The 20082-nt window shown below is 33.3% G+C and overlaps 2 protein-coding genes across 2 annotated transcripts; one reads left to right on the top strand and one right to left on the bottom strand.

Annotated features, from left to right (window-relative positions):
• The first annotated feature begins 5943 nt into the window (after positions 1 to 5943).
• LOC21399471 (G-type lectin S-receptor-like serine/threonine-protein kinase At1g34300) lies at positions 5944 to 8874 on the top strand. Its single transcript, XM_010096540.2, has one exon. It carries the CDS (start codon positions 6120 to 6122, stop codon positions 8610 to 8612), a length of 2493 nt encoding a protein of 830 aa, XP_010094842.1. The 5' UTR covers positions 5944 to 6119; the 3' UTR covers positions 8613 to 8874.
• Positions 8875 to 13020: 4146 nt separating this feature from the next.
• LOC21399472 (probable magnesium transporter NIPA6) lies at positions 13021 to 17721 on the bottom strand. Its single transcript, XM_010096541.2, has 9 exons — positions 17180 to 17721; positions 16639 to 16695; positions 16443 to 16533; positions 15997 to 16157; positions 15779 to 15906; positions 15446 to 15583; positions 14647 to 14739; positions 14431 to 14548; positions 13021 to 13612 (listed from the first exon to the last, which is right to left on the bottom strand). The coding sequence occupies exons 1-9, from the start codon at positions 17328 to 17330 to the stop codon at positions 13482 to 13484; spliced, it is 1068 nt and encodes a 355-aa protein (XP_010094843.1). The 5' UTR covers positions 17331 to 17721; the 3' UTR covers positions 13021 to 13481.
• Positions 17722 to 20082: the final 2361 nt, after the last annotated feature.

Raw genomic sequence — 20082 nt, forward strand, 5'->3', positions numbered from 1 at the left:
TATATTCACAACTTCAATAAGATCGATGAATGTCGTACTAAGCAATACTTCTGTCGTACAACGTTTTATATGAGAATGAAATACGAGCTACAATATTTATACTATGTCTTGCATTGTCAGTGTATTAATTAACGTCATGTATTTTATATAACAAATTAAGGTTTGATGACAAATTTATGGAACCTAATTAAGATTTGATGGTTAAAAATTATGGAAGCACTGTTTTTAAAAATAAGAAAAAAAGATATGTTATTTTTGGAGTGGGGCAAAGCCAAATACAAAAGTGTATACGAACTAAAGAATGCGATATCATAATGCGGTATCGTATTTATTTTATTTTTCTATTGCTAAAGAGCAGTATCATATTAATTAAATGAAACCTTATATTAGTGCATTTCTTTATCACAAAAATTTTACTCACCAAAAATTATGTACCTTATTAATGCATTTTTCCCAAAACCAAACTGTGTTTCAATTTGGCAGAGAAAATATATAATATTATACTTTAATTTACTTTATTAAGATAAGTTCTTTCGAAAATTATATATTTGAAAAGGAGGCAAACCAAACACAATTTTCGATCACGAATTGACACGTTCAACATTCATGTAGAATACTGAATATATATTTGGAATTGAAAGAGAATAGCAAATAGTCTAAAGAAGAAAAATGATACTTTATATGTTGCAAAATTACTGAACTAAAATAAATTAATATGCCGTTTATGACACTCTGACTTGCTAAATGCAACATTAGCCTAACCATGTGTCGCACGAAATGTGATTGTCCAAGAAAATCAAAAGTTTGAGTCGTGCAATGAATGACTATGGTCAATCTAGGTTAAAGGAGGTAATATTTTCATTTTCAACTTTTCTTTTCCTTGGAAAGAATTCACAACTGACTATGAAGTTCAAATAGACCTTTTGTCTGAGAAATTTTGGCAAGCTACCTCATAGAGCTGTGTTGTGTTTTAATATTTCGTGTCATGTCAATTTATGTGTCTAATTTAATCATGTTAGCCATTTAAGTTCGTATTGGCCTATTGAATTAGCTATCAAATTTTAATATTTGTTTTTATTATTTGTTTTAGTTTTTTTAATAAAACTATTCAAATAAATATCTAATACAAAGGATTGAACATAATTTTTTGAAATATATTTCATTATTGCACCTCAACTAATTTAATATTTGACCATTTGTGAATTAAAGAAAATAAATAAATAGAATAAAAATGTATTTCATTACGTGTAAAATATGTTGTGCCTAAGCGTATTGATTAGGAGTGGCAATTCGTGTCACGTGTTGTGTTTTAATCGTTTCTTTCTAAATTTGTAGTCAATCCGAACACGACCCGTGACACAAAATTTTTTAAAAACCGCAACACGAACACAACACGAAAATGACCCGTGAACCTGAAATTGACACGAAAATTGTATACTTTTATTTAGTTTTTTAATTATTAGAAATAACTTAAAATTCATAACACACTAAAATACAATAACATCCATTGAAATTAAGCAAATAAATAATAGTATACAATTTTGAGTATAACTATCATGATATCACAAGTTCATAATAAAATAAAAAATATGTAATAAAAAATATATGTATTTTTTAGTTTTTTACGAGTTTCGTGTCGTGTTCGGATTAAGCGGGTCTAATCTGAAATTAACCCATGCTTTTCGTGTCAATTTCAGACTGACCCAATTCTAACCCGAACCTTTTTTTTCTCAACCTTAACTCACAAAATTCGTGTCGTTTTCGAATCGTGTTGTCGTGTCGTGACTCATATTACCAACCCTAGTATTAACATGTTTTGTAGTGTCGTGCTCATGGGTTTGTCAAGTAATGCTCGGTCCCATATACTCGACCCTTAAGCCTGACACGACTATCATGCGATTAGCTCATGCTCAACAAAACACTTAGATTAACATGTTGTGTCTACCATATACAATTTTGTTGTGTCACACGCCAATGCTAATAGAGTTTCTACACAAGTTGTTGTGCTCCCATAAAAAAGAAACTAAATATGAGTTGTCCAAATCCACCAGAATGCAAACCAAACGAATATTACATTAGCAATATGGTACATCTTTCTTTTCTAGATGTGTACAAAGGACACAAATTTCTCTCTATTTTTTCTTTCACTTTCCTAATGACTGAATGTATAGCCATTCGAGAAGGCCTTCTCTTCGCTAAGTTTTCTTAGTTGAGATAGATGATGATAGAAGCTATTGGTGGTTCATCTATCCATACGTCTCGTATGCGTAATATGGCTGCTACACATTAATAAAATTAACTTTTTCGTTTATATGAAAGTTATTCATGGATTAATAGTTACCCTAGTTGTATTGACTATTTTGTTACAGCTGATATAGTTCATTGTCATTAATAAATTTCAGCTTTGTCACTAAAAAAAATTTCACATGATGTAGACGTTTGGTTCCTGAATTCAGAATCATGATTTAGAATCATTTTCGATTTACGTGTATTTTTTGTGAGAGAAAATACTGTAACGAACTACGAACTGTGATTCGAATCAGCCTACGAATCCACCAACCAAACAAAAATGTTCTTGAGTGTAAAAAAGTTTCCACTTTTTTAAATATACTTTATTGAGCTACTTTTTTATTTGTCCTTGTTAAAATATATTTTTTTCTTTAACTGTGTTATAACTTAAATATTTTTCCCTATCTATTTTGATTATAAAAGAAAAAATTCAATTACCTAATTAAATTACTTTTCTCAAATGTGTCTCTAATTTTTTTCACAACTCTCTCAATTTCTACTTTCTAATAAAAGACATTTTCTTATTTTTTTTCCATGTTGAAGTAATTTGGGTTTCTACTTAAACATTATATTTTCATGTCGTCCTCTCAAATACTAGTTTTTCTCATGCACTTCCAAATTATTATCAATCTAATTTTTCTGTTAAAATCTTTTTCTTTTCTCAAACATGTTCTATTGATTTATATTATTCAGCAAAAGCACAGGTTTTGGTTGAAATGAGAATTTCAATAATCTGTTTTGTTGTTTATTTTAAAATCTTGTATGTTATAAAAGTGCCTTAATATTATTATTCTCTTAAATTTTCTCTTCTTTATTTTCTGTTTGAAACTTCTCCCATTTGAATAACTTTTCTTAAATGTACCTCATCTTAATTATTTTTCTCAAGTATCTCTGTACTTAAACATGTTTTTTACTCTCTCAACTATTGTTTTTTCATAAATATCTTTCTCTAATTTGCCCTTATTGAATTAATATTTTTCAAATACGTTCCTACTTACTTTTTTTTTTCCCTTTATTGCCATATGTTCTACGATTTTCTCACATTTACCTTGTAGTTTATTTTTCTATTTGATTTGCCACAAAATATTTTTTTTCTCAAATATTCTCGACTTGTCCATACGTATATAATATTCAATTGCACAAGTTGTTGTGCTTCCATAAAAAAGAAACTAAATATGAGTTGTCCAAATCCACCAGAATGCAAACCAAACGAAGATTACATTAGCAATATGGTACATCTTTCTTTTCTAGATGTGTACAAAGGACACAAATTTCTCTCTATTTTTTCTTTCACTTTCCTAATGACTGAATGTATAGCCATTCGAGAAGGTCTTCTCTTCGCTAAGTTTTCTTAGTTGAGATAGATGATGATAGAAGCTATTGGTGGCTCATCTATCCATACGTCTCGTATGCGTAATATGGCTGCTACACATTAATAAAATTAACTTTTTCGTTTATATGAAAGTTATTCATGGATTAATAGTTACCCTAGTTGTATTGACTGTTTTGTTACAGCTAATAAAATTTCAGCTTTATCACTAAAAAAAATTTCACATGATTGTAGACGTTTGGTTTCTAGATTCAGAAATCATGATTCAGAATCATTTTTGATTTACGAGTTTTTTTTTTTGAGAGAAAATACCGTAACGAATTACGAACCATGATTCGAATCAGCCTACGAATCCACCAACCAAACAAAAATGCTCTTTTGAGTGTAAAAAAGTTTCCACTTTTTTAAATATGCTTTATTGAGGTACTTTTTTATTTGTCCTTGTTAAAATATATATATATTTCTTTAACTGTGTTCTAACTTAAATATTTTTCCCTATTTATTTTGATTATAAAAGAAAAAAATTCAAATATTTAATTAAATTACTTTTCTCAAATGTGTCTCTAATTTTTTTCACAACTCTCTCAATTTCTACTTTCTAATAAAAGACATTTTCTTATCTTTTTTCCATGTTGAAGTAATTTGGGTTTCTACTTAAACATTATATTTTCATGTCGTCCTCTCAAATACTAGTTTTTCTCATGCACTTCCAAATTATTATCAATCTAATTTTTCTGTTAAAATCTTTTTCTTTTCTCAAACATGTTCTATTGATTTATATTATTCAGCAAAAGCACAGGTTTTGGTTGAAATGAGAATTTCAATAATCTGTTTTGTTGTTTATTTTAAAATCTTGTATGTTATAAAAGTGCCTTAATATTATTATTCTCTTAAATTTTCTCTTCTTTATTTTCTGTTTGAAACTTCTCCCATTTGAATAACTTTTCTTAAATGTACCTCATCTTAATTATTTTTCTCAAGTATCTCTGTACTTAAACATGTTTTTTACTCTCTCAACTATTTTTTTTTCATAAATATCTTTCTCTAGTTTGCCCTTATTGAATTAATTTTTTTCAAATACGTTCCTACTTTTTTTTCCCTTTATTGTCATATGTTCTACGATTTTCTCACAGTTACCTTGTAGTTTATTTTTCTATTTGATTTGCCACAAAATATTTTTTTCTCAAATATTCTCGACTTGTCCATACGTATATAATATTCAATTAAAATGCACATTTTAATTGAAACATGCAAACTTTTTTTTTTTTTTTGAGTTCGAAACATGCATTTCGATCCATATCATTTTTGTTTATTTTAAAAATATAATATTCTTAAATGCATCTCTTTTTTTTTTTTAATTTGTCCCATATTTAAATAACTTTTCTCGAGTATCATCCCAATTAAATATTTTTTATAGTCCTCTAAGATAACTTTTCTGCAAATATGATCCTTATAAATAATTTTTTTAATTAACTTGTTGAAATAATTTTTTTCAAATGTATATCTAATTAATCCTTTTCTTAGAGGTAGCTCCAAATCTCATATTGTTCACAAAAGAAGACATTCTATAGACTAAATTATCTTCCATGTGTCCAAAGAAAAATAAAAACAAAAAGGACACATTTAATCATCAAAAGAAAAAGAGATGTCCAGACCTTTATTTCTTTTCTTTTAACATAAAAACAAAAGGACATGTAATTCTCTTCTTATATAACTAACCTCTATTTTTGTTGAATAAAAAGTGAATTATTAGTTTCATCTTTCATTCTTTTAGTCACTTTAAAAAATCTCATGATTTACCAATTAAATAAAAAAAAATATCTGATCTAAATATACATAAAAAATGAATCTAATTTTCACTCATATTTGATATACCACACATCCAATATCATACATTACATTGGTCATGTGTAGTGATTTTAAAATTTAAAATGTGGTTTTTAAGTATCAAACGGTAAACGCATCACAAAAGGAGAAGAGAAAAGTACGCATCACGAAAATGAGAATAAAGAAGGGCATCCACGACCTTACCGACCCATGGTCATGATATTATATAGCCTTTTACTTTCTTTCTTTTTATTTTTCTCAATGTAAGAAAGAGTCAAATTTTAAACAATAACAATAAAAAAAATTTAAAAAAAAAAACGAGTCAAAGAGTTTTGATCTAGCCAAGCAATTAGCTTTCGTGATTTGGCCTGGCTGGCTCAGACGAAAAGTAAAAATAGCATAAAAACACGGTTCATATTCATTCACCTACACAGGCTATATCTATCTATATATATATATATATATATATATACCATACAAATACAATCAAAATTCATAAATACTCAGCCGTGTACGACTGTTCTGTCTGACTTAATGTAGACTAGAAACAATCCCACCACCACCACTACCATTTTTCCTGCTTTTCCAGTCAAAGTCTTCCCTTCCCTTCTCGTCGCCTTCACCATATTACCCACAATTTCAGCTCCAAACCAAAAATCCCACATCGCAAAAAATGGCTTTCCATCTCTCTCTCCTCCTCGCCCTCCTTCCCATGGCGGCTGTCTCAATCTCCCCAGGCTCCTCTCTCTACGCCTCAAACCTAAACCAAACATGGTCTTCCCCCAACAAAACCTACTCCCTCGGCTTCCTCCCCTCCGACCCCTCCACCTCCCCTCCCTCCTTCATCGCCGCCATCTTCTACTCCGGCCGAGTCCCCATCTGGTCCGCCTCTTCCGCCGCCGTGGACTCCCGTGGGGCCCTCAACTTCGACTCCTCCGGCAACCTTCTCCTCGTCAACGGCTCCGGCGCCAAACTCTGGGAATCCGGCACCTCCGGCCGCCACGTCTCCTCCCTCGACCTCGACGACACCGGGAACCTCGCTCTCCGAAATGGGTCGTCGACGGTTTGGTCGTCGTTTGATCACCCGACGGACTCCATCGTCCCGTCGCAGAACTTCACCGTCGGTAAGGTTTTGCGATCTGGGCTGTACTCCTTTAGCCTTCTTAAAAATGGCAATCTTTCGCTTAAATGGAATGATAGCATAGTGTATTGGAACCAGGGTTTGAACTCTTCTTATGAGAAAAACTTGAGCTCTCCTAGTTTGGTTTTGCAGCCCATTGGGATTTTGTCGATTTCCGATACGAGTTTGTCTAGTTCTTTGATTGTTGCTTATAGTAGTGATTATGCTGAAGGGAGTGATATCTTGAGGTTTTTGAAATTAGATAACGATGGGAATTTGAAGATTTTCAGTTCCGCTAGAGGTAGTGGGACTAAAATGGGGAGATGGGCTGCTGTGGCTGACCAGTGCGAGGTTTATGGCTACTGTGGGAACATGGGAATTTGTAGTTACAATGAGTCCGACCCAGTTTGCGGGTGCCCGTCGCAGAATTTCGAACCGGTTGATCCAAAGGATAGCAGGAAAGGGTGTAGGAGGAAGGTGGAGATTGCGGATTGTCCGGGGAGCCCAACTATGTTGGATATGGAGCATACCCAGTTGTTGACATACCCTCCTGAGTATGAAGCTCAAGTTTTCTTTGTGGGGATATCGGCTTGTAGGCTGAATTGTCTCGTAAGCGGCTCTTGTGATGCTTCAACTTCGTTGTCTGATGGCACCGGGCTTTGTTTCTATAAGACGCCCAGTTTTCTTAGCGGATATCAGAGTCCTGCGATGATGAGCAGTTCTTATATCAAGGTTTGTGGACCTGTGGTTCAGAACCCTCTGCCTTCAGTGGGTGAAGGCAAGAGTAGCGTCTGGAAGGTGCGTCCTTGGATAGTAGCTGTCGTGGTTTTGGCCACCCTTGGCGGTTTGGTTATGTTGGAGGGTGGTCTGTGGTTTTGGTTTTGTAGGAACAGGCCTAATTTTGGTGGATTGTCTGCTCATTACGCCCTCCTGGAATATGCTTCCGGCGCGCCAGTTCAGTTCTCGTATAAGGAGCTCCAGAGGGCAACCAAAGGTTTCAAGGAGAAGCTTGGTGCCGGAGGATTCGGGGCTGTTTATAGAGGTATTCTCGCCAATAAAATGGTTGCTGCTGTTAAGCAACTGGAGGGCATTGAACAAGGTGAGAAACAGTTCAGGATGGAGGTTGCAACTATTAGTAGCACCCACCATTTGAATCTTGTGAGACTGATTGGCTTTTGCTCCGAAGGTCGTCATAGGCTATTAGTCTACGAGTTCATGAAAAATGGATCACTCGATGCTTTCCTCTTCAAAACGGATGAGAATTCAGGGAGATTGTTGAACTGGGAGTACCGGTTTAACATTGCTCTTGGCACTGCAAGGGGGATCACTTACCTGCACGAGGAATGTCGGGACTGCATCGTGCATTGTGATATAAAGCCGGAGAACATACTCTTGGATGAAAATTACTGTTCCAAAGTGTCGGATTTTGGCCTTGCTAAGCTCATTAACCCAAAGGACCATAGGTACAGAACCTTAAAGAGTGTAAGAGGAACTAGAGGATATCTGGCACCAGAATGGCTTGCAAATCTTCCAATAACTTCAAAATCTGATGTTTACTCTTATGGCATGGTTTTGTTGGAGATTGTGAGCGGTCGAAGGAACTTTGAAGTGTCTGCAGAAACAAACCACAAGAAGTTCTCCATGTGGGCATATGAGGAATTTGAGAAGGGTAATGTCCAGGGAATTGTTGACAACAGGATAGTTGAAGAGGTTGATATGGATCAAGTTATGAGAGCAGTTCAGGTGAGCTTTTGGTGCATACAAGAGCAACCATCTCATAGGCCAATGATGGGAAAGGTGGTGCAGATGCTGGAAGGGATTACGGAAATTGAAAGACCTCCGGCGCCAAAGGCAGCCACCGAATTGTCTGCCAGTGGAACTAGTATCCATGCCAGCACTAACACCAGCACTCTATCGACCATTGCAGCGTCAGCACCAGCCCCATCCTCATTTTCGTCGTTTCAAACACCAGGACTGTCGCCTTTAGCATCAGGGATAAGCTCGGAGAAGGCGTCTTCATCTCTTTTATATTCAGACCTAAAGTGAGTCTCATTTGGACTTTGCCAATTCTAGTTCATTGTAAGAGGCTCAAACTGGCTTCAAAAACCGCTCATGGACATGTTAATTTTTGCGCAGTGTATAAAAATGTTTGTAAGCATAGTGGATTTTCATTTCTCAAGTGTAAGAAATGTATAGCCAAAATAATCACATAAGTTTATTTGTGGGAGTAAGAATTATCAATACTTCTGGTAATGATGTCTTGTAATGTATTGTCTTGATTAGTAGAAGTTTTCACTACCTTGGAGAATGAACTTTTGGTTATGTGTACTTTTCACCTTTTGTATCGTTGGTCAACTGTTGATTTGAGAATTAATCGGTTTCTACCCCGAAAACATCCAAATTCTTTCCACCGGTTAAGAGCAACAGAAATGCGAACCTTTTTTTGGAATAGTTCGGAATCCAGAAAGAGATGAGATAAGGAAAGAAATTGATAATGGATATTCTGTGAGGGGTATTAAAAATATCACATTTGATCCATTAGATTTCTTAGGGCCCGTTTGAATCATAAGTTTATGTCTATGATTTTGATTTTGAATTTAAATTTTATGAGAGTGGGAATTTTTTTATTTAAATATTTTAATGTAATATAATTATATGTGTTTTGACAGTTCTAATATGTAATTCTTTGTATTGATTAATTTTGATGTTTTAGCAAGAGATGAGATAAGCAAAGAGAGATTATAATTTGAGTTTTTTTACAGTAAAAAATTTTTAAAAATAGTCATATTTTTTTACTATAATAATAAATTTTTACATAAAATCACATTTTAACTCGAATCAACAAACTAAACGGATTTTAATTTTAATCTAATAAAGAGTCGGCCCCAAATATACAGGATAGTAAGGCATTCCGGTCAATCTAGTAAAAGACAAGTCCCGCATATTTGCAAGAGCTGACTCTTGCGATGTTGGATGAGAAATCATTTTCATTTTTGAGTGTTGAATACTCATTTGTGAATACAAAATGAGTGATTGAGAATTTGTCCATTGTGGTGGCGGGGCGGCAAAAGTCAAAAGTTTTGGCAGTTTTTCCACTCTCATTGAGCAAGAAAAAAAAATCTAAATATCTAATTATCTCCTTTTTTATGTGCATATATTTCTTGGGCTGCTTAAAAGTTAAAAATCACCGTTGTTTCTTTAAAAACAAAAACAAAAATAAATACCGAAAGAAAGGAAGAAATTTTCCTAGAATTCACTTTTAAAATTCATTATGAAATCAATATTATTCACTTTGTTCAGTATTATTTCTTTTGTTTTCTCTCATTTAAGTTGTTGAAGCTAAATCTAATTTAATAAAAGACGATTATGACTAACAAGTCAATAATAAAAACATCACTTCTCTTTTTTGGGGAAAAAAAATATCACTTCTATAAAAAAAGGATAGTTTTGATCTCATTCATCAGGAAAAAAAAAAAAAAAAAAAAAAAAAAAAACCACCCTGCTAAGTACGGCATTCAAGTATAAAAGTGGATGGACCTTGTCCACACCTGTAGCATTGGTTCACAATTATTGAGAATTTGTTTAGTAGATGGATCCAGAATCATAATTCTGAATTTTAATTTAAGTTCAGAATCAGTGTTTGTTTACAGTGATTTTAAATTATAATTCAAAATCAGTGTTTAGTTTAAATAATTTTAAAATTATCGCTTTCAATTGAACTTTCATTACAAATAGACGGACAAGAGATAGGTACTAGGAAATTTTTTTCAATCATTATTTTGTGTTCTTTTTACCAAAGTAGAAGCAGGAGATATGAAGTTACACCTTTGAAGGAAAAAAAAAATCATGAGACATGAATTATACTTGAAAGATTCATTAAAAGAAGAAAAGAACAATTATTTTTCTAGCCCCACGTTTTGCCCTCCACAAATTAAAATATCAACTTCAAATACATGTCTTGAAAAAAAAAAAAAAAAAAAAAAAAGATTTCCAGGCATAATTCATACTTTGAAACTTTCAAATATGCTTTTTTTAACAAAGAAAACTAAAACAAAAACGAAAAGAAATGAAAAGTAGGAGTTTTAATTTTTTTTTTTTTTAACATACTTTGAAACTTTCAAGTATGCTTTTTTTGAACAAAGAAAACTAAAACTAAAACAAACAAAAAAAGAAAAGTAGGAGTTTTTATTTTTTTTAATGAATAAAGGATGGTTTTTAATAAATTATTCTGTCAACAATATTAATAACTACGTCGTCAAGTGTCATGACATCAATTTCTCTTTTAAAAATGACATATAACATACAAGTGGAAAAAATAATGAAATGAAAGAAGATAATAATAATAATAATAATAATAATAATAATATAATAATAATAATAAGATAATAATGAAATGAAAGAGAAGATAGTCCGAAATTTTTTAGTGAATTTAATACACGCAATTCGTCTCTGTTGCCTCATTTTAGAACAACGAAGTTCACATTCTACGGAAACAAAAAAACAAAAAAAAAAAAAAAAAAGATCCAATTGCACGCTAGTTGCCTTACTGGCTTCGCCAGAAAATCTCGTTGGACGAGTCCAACTCAGTTTGTCCGAGTCACAACCCTATGTAACTCATAAATACTTGCATAGTTTAAAAATTTACGTTATATTTATATCTTATATGCCGTGTTGATTTTATATAAGAATTTTTTACTGTAACAGAAAAATTAAATGTAATTTTTTTTTAGAATTTTTAACTGTAATAAAATTAAAATTAAAAAATTTAAATCAGTAAAATAAACGACCTACTCTGTTAATTGTTTATTTTGACTTGTAAGATTTTGAGATTACCCTTTCTGATTAATGACTTTTTTTTTTTTTTTAAGGAAAACTGAATATTATTAATACAGGTTTGCCATCTCAGCTATAACAAAACGTTCAATACAAGTAGGAAAGCTTGTAAACCAAACGACGTATTGATTAATGACGTATTTCTTCTATTCCTATAACTAAACGAAATTGATGATTTTTTTATTAAAGATATTCTCGAAATTTCATATGCTTAAATAACAGTTAAACGAGATACGGTATAGATTAAAGATCAATTTGCAATGTGAAGGCATGAGAGTGTAACAGTCCAAAATATATAAAGTATAATTATTTAATAACCTCAAAATATATAGTATATAGAATTGTAAATTTCCCAAAATAAAATAAAATTTTTGATAATAGGGTCCATAATAAGAGAAATAGTAGGAAATAGGTCAATATGAAAAGCTTAAGAAAGTATATAGGCCAACTTTTAGTTACAGAAATTAATAGGCCATAACTTGTCAAATTATGGTTCATAACCAGATAAGTTATGGACAAACTCGTTAAGTTATGGTTCATAGCCAGACAATTTATAGATAAAAACCGGGAATAATTTGTCAAGTTATGGTTCATAACCAGACAAGTTGTGGACGAAAACAGTAATTTGGCTTATTTATTAACTTATATAAACTATTGGTCTATTAATTTTAATTCATTTTAAATCTTGACCTATTTCTCTCTTTCTCCCATATTTTAAACCGTTAAATCTGTAAAAATCACAATAAAATAGAAACATATATAAAACAGATTGAACATGATACATTATAAGATGATTTATAACAGAGTCCTGCCAGTAAATTTTTGTTTTTACTACCTTATTGTAAAAATCTCATAAAAATACAAGTACACGCATAAATAGAGAGTACAGGCTCAAACAAAAAAAAAAAAAAAACAACAACAAAGAAATGGTCCCGCAATGGTTAAACTTGAAGTTGCAGGAAATTTGAGATGTTACCATTCAGTCCTACTCGATCGGTAACAGGCCATACTCTTTATCCCTCCTTTAATCACGAATAGCGGCCTTTCTTACCAGTTCTGTTTCAAATCCTCCCATTGAAATTTGATCAAGCGACCTGCGGTCCTATGGAACTTCATGACGAAAGTTTGAGTTCATCTCCGTTCTTTTGGCAGGTTCGAGTGGAAAATTTGAACTAAAATTTAAATTTTTATAAAAAAAAAGATTGCAGCAAAGAATTTGAATCTAATCGAACTGTAAAAAGAACGAAGTAATATCACCTACTGCTACTGAATCAGCATCTATAGTAGTGACGTATTACATCTTATTTGGCTTTGTTTTCGGGTTATTCGCTTGATCAAAAATCTCAAACTAACAGAAAAATACTTATTACTTGTTGAGAATAAATTTTCAAGACTTTTTCTGGTACGTTAACATACCGGTACACCAAGTTTTATGTTTGTTAGATATGCATAAAATCACGTAAAACTCAAAAAATATGCAGATCTATTGATTAAAAAACTTGGTCTACCAGTTCGCCAGGTGTATCAGAGAATTCCCTAAATTTTCAATAAACTGGAGCATTTTCATCGAATCTACTGAGGGAAAAAAAAAAAGGAACAATTCTATTCAATGAATGGAATCCTTGTCTACAAAAGTTGACTTGCAAATCTATCACTCAATATCCTTTCACCAAAAAGAAATAAGTCTAACCAATTTACATCTCGAAATGGTGTCCCCAGTTACCCGCCCTTCAAAAATTAACAACTGAAAAAAATGAAAACAATAGTAATAATAATGTACATCCCAGATTTCCACTTCACTGCTACAACTGATTTACAGAAGGCTATGACCAAAACAAAAAAAAAAGAAATTGCAAAAATTTTCATGAGTGCATATCGGAAGGTAAATATACTCCCTGCAAAAGCAGCCGCCGCCACCACTAGTGGATTGTAAGGAGGAGAACAAAGGCCACCACAGCATCCAAACCAACATACTGAAAACTGAGTTCGGAGAAAACAATGCTGAGTGATGATTTCTCTTAAGGCGTCGGCCTCCTATTGCAGTGTGGAAGATGCTTCAACTTGGATATGTCCGACTTAATTCTACCGGAAGTGGTCTTGTTTAAGAATTGCTTCGAAATTGGGGAACATGTCATGATCATCTTTCTGTTTCCAGGTTTCCCCGTTTACATTGAAAAACATGGATACCTGAGGAGACACTGACGCATAGATGTCTGCAGCACACAGACGAGAAATGATCTACTACTCAAAAAACCAAATATTGTCGGAATTCTTTGTGTTTCATTCCGAAATGAAATGTATTTAAAAAATAGAAGCGCAATTTCTGTTCAACTCGTGTGATGTATATACAAATACAAGAACACACAATTTACCCGATATGCAAGATGAGGCAACTGAAGAAACTACTATAAAATAGCATGTTAAAAAGAAATGAAATTAGCGATAGAAATGAAAGAGTGCAAGAAATACGTCCAAAAAAGGAGAATATAGGACAAACAAATCACTTTGTGAACTAATGGAAAGAAGAAAAGAGAAGAGAGAGAGAGAGGGTGGGGGGAGGTGTACATCAACCAGTGAACTGCAAGTTAGAAGCAAGCCAAAAGCCAACAAATCAATTAAGTCATCCCATAAAGAAACAATGTAGCAATGCATTTTCTTTCAATATTATTCTCTCCTTCACAAACCAGCTATCAGTTTAATTATATGTGTATCTTTTCAAATACTAAAGGATTTTACTTTTGTTGTTTGTCTTCTTTATAAAAGAGACGTAATTAAGGAAACTTTGAAGTTTATAGGTTTTAGCACAATTTAAATCTTTTTGCTACAGTGTTTTGAATCACAAGAACTTGAATTTTTGTTCAAACCTGTGAACCAAACGGGCTAAAAGTCCTGACCTTTCTTTGAACTACTTGAATAATCAAATACCGAAAGTAAAATCAGAGTTGTCCAGTTCACCACCAACAGCACAGTTTGATTACATATAGCTTGCACTTATACATGTATTATATTGATATGCTTTGAACATACACACCTATAGAAGATGCAGGCTCTGGCTCCCTTGTGCTATGCAATACCATAGTCCCAGAAAGCACGGTTATGAATCCACAAAGCACCGATATTATACTGCTAGCACTTTGACCAGACCAATCCTAAAAGTGATGGAAACACCCCATTACACACCCCATTACGCTGAGAAGTGCAAAAAATTTTCAGAACTAAAAATATAAGAGAAATGAGTCGAAGATACCTTGAACATAATGGCACTTGCGAAAATAGTGAGCGTTGTAAACAAAGCATAATAAATCGGAGAAACAACTGCTGTGTTGAATGTATCCAATGCCTGCATGTTAAAATAACATTCATTTTTGGCATCAGGAAGGCCAGAAGTTGCAGGTTTTACATTCAATTTATGCATTGATTATCATATCATATTGTCCATTTTCTGAATATAGAGAGAGAGAGAGAGAGAGAGAGAGAGAGAGAGAGAGAGAGAGAGATTTAAATGGATGGGAGTTATTTTGTCCCTAAAACTGGTGCAAATGAACATTAATAATTGTTTTATTAATTTTTAACGAACTTCATATTAACCAAAGCAATTTTACGAAATGTCTTTGACCGCTGAATCAGTCACTGCCATTACATCGGTGAAATAAAGTGGCTAAGCAATAGCATACAACAACAAGAAATGGAACCAGAACCAACTATATAAAGTCTGGCTACTCTTCTTCCCTATCATGAACAGATCGACTTATAAATTTAAGTCTTGGTACAAAGCCTTATCCTAGCATGTTGGCCAGCTTGGAACAAATTATCACAAAGAAACTTTTTCATCGTTGTAAGCTTATAGCTTAATAGAAGGTCATGCACATGTCAAAACTGAAGTCCACGGCAAAAGATATACTATTGGCGGTGGCCTAGACTTTCAAGGGTAGTCTTTAATCTTACCACTACTGCCTTTAGTCCCAAACACACAACTTTTCGTCTTATAAAAGAGTAGTTTAGTGCTGGATGTAGAGAGAAGGGGATAAAAGAACAAAGAACTTAACCTTGTTCAAATAATTCAGCTGAATGATTATGCACGAAATTGAAACCATAACAAAAACCCAGGTTTCAAAGTTTGCTGCCTGACTTGAACCCTCCACAGTAAGCTTAATAGCAATGCCTACAGCTTTGATGCTCATAACCTGCATATCAAGGGTTAAAAACGTCAAAATACGGAATACAAAAAAGTTAAAAAGTAATAATTATTTTGCCTATTTTAGTTTCAAAATGTCCATTTTTGCCTATCCTCTGAAATACAAAACAGGAAACACATGTAAAATTTGGCACAATGACATATGCGAGGGTACACCTTAACAGGAAAAGCCATAAAAACTTACTGTTAAAGATCCAATAACGGAACATATTCCTACATAAACCATTATGTTTGTCTGTCCATAGCGTGGTTCGCAATACAACATCAGTACCAAGACTACAGCAATTGCTGATGCCGTATACAAAAGAAAAGCTGCATCAAAGACATCAAAACATCTGAACAGGTGAATGAGAGACGTTATGCAGATTATAGTAGAGAGGCGACTCTTTTAAATGGTTCTACCTGGTTGAATTGCTAGTTCCCAGATTTCATCGACTGAACTCAGACTATGTTCACTAGGCGCGTGAAGCACAATCACTGTAGATCCCACCACACACAAAACGCATCCTAGAACACCCATTCTCGGCAACTTTTCCTTTAAAAAGAAGTGCGCTAGAACAGCACTGAAAAAAAATACAAATACAATCAAAATCATAAAATTTCATCATCTAAAACATAAAGGCTGTATTTGCCTGTATGAAAGACGATGCATATAGGGACAGGATCCCAATTCCTACCCCCGTGTAACTCCAAAGCCCAAAGATGTTTCGCTTTGAAAAAATCACAGCTGAACATAGATTAAATATGAACGAATGATTCCAGAACATAGTAATTTAAATTCAATCTTGATTTACAGCAGCAAAATTGAGCTCCAGTAAATTTTAGACCAAGTAGAGAAAACAGTTTACCTGACAATTATACTCAGTGCTCCAAGAGGCGTCACGAGCGCGGCAGGAGCAAACATGTACGCAGCAAAATTGGCAAGTTCCCCAACAACCACTGCCAAGAGTTTGGAGGTAAAACAAATTCAAGTTTCATACTTTTCTGACGTCTTTTCAATACCAAAAACAAACAAACAACCAATTGAAACGGCACAGGACTTACTGGTTATCATGCCAATCCACCAAAGCGGCTCTAATAGATACCCGTAACCTCCAGAGCCTAAATTCATCAATCAACAATACAATAAATCCAATGTAGGAGACTCAAATTACTGACAACATTAATAGTAAAAGTAATTATATTTGCCAAAGACAGAACATGAATACATTGTCAGCGTGGGGAAAAAAACATTAACCACATCGGAGAGTTTGTCAATGCCAATTGATGATTAAGTGTATTAAATTTGACAAAATTATGCTAATACATATATTTTTTTTCTTATTGTTTACAGAAATGAAGACTCCAAAAAGATAGATTCTTTGCCCCCTCTATAGCTCGTCAGTTGTATTGCAAATGGGAAATGCTAGAACTTCACCTACTTTTAGTTTGCTAAAAAAATCAAAATAACCCCCACTTAATTTTCACTAAGAATACGCAAATTAATCCCTAATAGGTAAGAACATTACAAATTAGTAGTTTATTTGTCAATAAATTGAATCCAATTAGTAATTAAAAAAAAAGAAAAAAAGAAAACTAAACTTACTGGCTCTTGAACCAGATGCGCCAGCCCTCTTAAGACCCAACTTCTTGATAATGAAGCTTGACCCAATAAAAGCACCGGAAGCCGTAGCAAGAACAAACCCTTTGAGATTATCCGAAACGGCAGCTTCTTGGGTCACCAAAGAACGAGCCATTTCTCATTTCCCAAAGCAGATTTCATCTATCCTAGAAAAAATCCGAACCAACTGAATATGCAGACACAGTCACAAAGTGTAATTCGGTTGTGGGTCTGCTTCAGTTTCGGCAAAAATTGTCTCGGATTCAAGAAATTGAGAGAGAGAGAGAGAGAGAGAGAGAGAGAGTGCTAAAAGAATGTCGTTTTGGAGCTCTTCCCCCTGCCGGTCCAAAAGGGTTATTGGTAGCTGAGCTTGCCAGAGTAATATATATGGGACCATAGAAATTAATATATGTATAGATATAAGTTTCCTGGTCTGGTTTTGTCTCGATTGATTTGCAGCAGATGGACAACATTCGATGCCGAGTTAAAATGACGATAGCATCTTTTTTGAATAATCCCCTTTTCCTTTTCGCTTGTTTGGTTGGCAGTTTTTGAGGTCAGACTACTAATTTTGTTTTCTTAATAGCTAATCATTTTTTTTTTTCCTTTGAAAAAGGACACGTACAAAGCAACAAAAAGGGCAACAATTTAACCAAAGAGAAAAAAAAAAAAGGAAATAATACGTGAGAGACGTTGTTATTATTATTATTATTATTATTTATTATTTAATGAAAATGAGACACATTATTGTATCTACAATGGACATTGTTTAATTTGGAAATTTGGGGTAATGTGAAACCACCCAAAAATTTGAATTATTTCATTTTTTTTTGGGTGAGAAAGCATTTTATAACTTCTCCATTAAATAATGATGCCACGTGTTTTTAAGGACGTTTTTTTTTTTTACAATTTGAGTTAAGTAACTTGAATTGAATCACAATACGTATTCATTTAAATAAGCAACACCTAAACATAAGAAAGTGTCTTATATATTTTACTTAGTCTAGGATTGAATCTTTCACTAGATGTGTTCGCAATTTACATAGTTTGAATTATATAAATGGCTTATAAAAAAGTTTTAAATAGAGAAAAAAAGATAAATACTATTTAAAATTTATGAGTCTGAATTTTTACCATTTATTTTAAATAATATCTTTTTAAATCAAATAACGATATTAGTTAAAAATGTATTAAATAAGAGAGTCAAAATGTATTAAGTAAGAGTAGAGAGTAAAAATCTAACTAATTTAATAATTTTCTCTTTAAATCGTAACTATAAACCCATGCGCAAGTTATGAATCTTTCATTAGATACGTTCGCACTTTAATATTTCAGTGAGAAAACCAATAGATGCACGGTAGGCTAGTATCAGTAGTACAACCAGTCACCGTTGATTGCCAAACTTTTAAGTATCACGACAGACTACCTTCAAGATCACAGAAGGATACTATCTATCAGCAGTGGGCATACTTTTGGTATCATGGTATGGTACTGTGAGGAGCAAATTTGTTATTTCAATTGTGTTTTTGTAAATTTTCTGCAAGATTGTTTTCATGACAAATATCGATGGGCAAATGGTCTAACTAAGCCCTCCACAATGAAGGGTTGGAGCAGGAAGGGAAACAATCTCTTGGAACCTCAAACAAAGAATTCATAGTTCAGATCATCTCTTTCAATAGTTTATTAGCCAAAAAAAAAAAAGAGTACACGTAGCCGGAGAAAGTAAAATCAACTATCTAAAGGCTTCATATGAGCAGGCGACAACTCCTGCAGTTATGACTAATTTTACCACAACGACTGCAGCAAGGAGGTATCCTTCTCTTGATCACTCGAGCATGCTGAACAGGGCTAGGAGGATCCAGAATATAATGGTTATTACTAGTAATTGGCCGCCACGAATCGGCGGAAGTTGAAACTACTTGTGGCTGCAATATCCCAACAAATTAAAGGCATTATTAACTAGAAAGAAAACATAATCGAGTGGCCAGAAATATGAGCTCAAAAACTAATATATATGGCTCGCTATATGATAATTTTGTAATAATTGAAAGTTGATAAGCACGCACCCATTTGAAATGTATCGGAAGCTGCGGACAAGATAAGCAGTTATGCCCCAGTTCTCCGCAGTGATGTTTGCGCTCCTTTTCTGCGTTTCTCTTCTGCATCTGCCAAATATTTAATTTGTTTATAAGATTGTATAACATTGATTATTACCTGTAGTATGTAACTCTAATTGTGCAAGTCCAGTTGCCAACATTGGCAGGATTAATTCAACTATTTAAAAAAGTGGGTTAAAAAAAAAGATGGAAATTTTCGCGTTTCATGTAACTAGTTTGAGGGATCAAATAACGTGATTAATTATCAGCATGGATGTGGAGTAGAACAACAGAAGTAATTGATGTTGACGAAAATTATATACACATACCCATCTACGATAAGAAGGCGAGAAACACCGTTCACTTCATTGATTCGAGTTTAGAATTCAAGTTTTTCTACAGTAAAAAGCTCTCACAAACAATCACATCTAATTTTTTTACTATAGTAAAAAGCTCTCACATAAAGTCACATCTAAACTCGAATCAGCGAAGTGAACGGGAATATTACCAACTTCACCGCATTGATCACATCGTCGAGTAAGCACGTCTTCTGACTCGCCCCAATATTATGGGCAGTAGAAATTAACTGCATTTACAATGCGACTCTCACCTGAACAATATCGAAACCCAAAAGAAACAAATGCGAAAATGAAAAATACTTTAGTTTCTAATTAAGCTCAGACAATATTCTTTTTCCAAATGTGTTCCACAAACAATACTAGGCTATAAGCTTATACTAATTCATAAAATAGACGTACAACAGTCGAATCTTTATATAAAGGAAAAATGTTA

This window comes from Morus notabilis, unplaced genomic scaffold (assembly GCF_000414095.1).
Source record: "Morus notabilis unplaced genomic scaffold, ASM41409v2 Scaffold315, whole genome shotgun sequence".
NCBI classification, from domain to species: domain Eukaryota; kingdom Viridiplantae; phylum Streptophyta; class Magnoliopsida; order Rosales; family Moraceae; genus Morus; species Morus notabilis.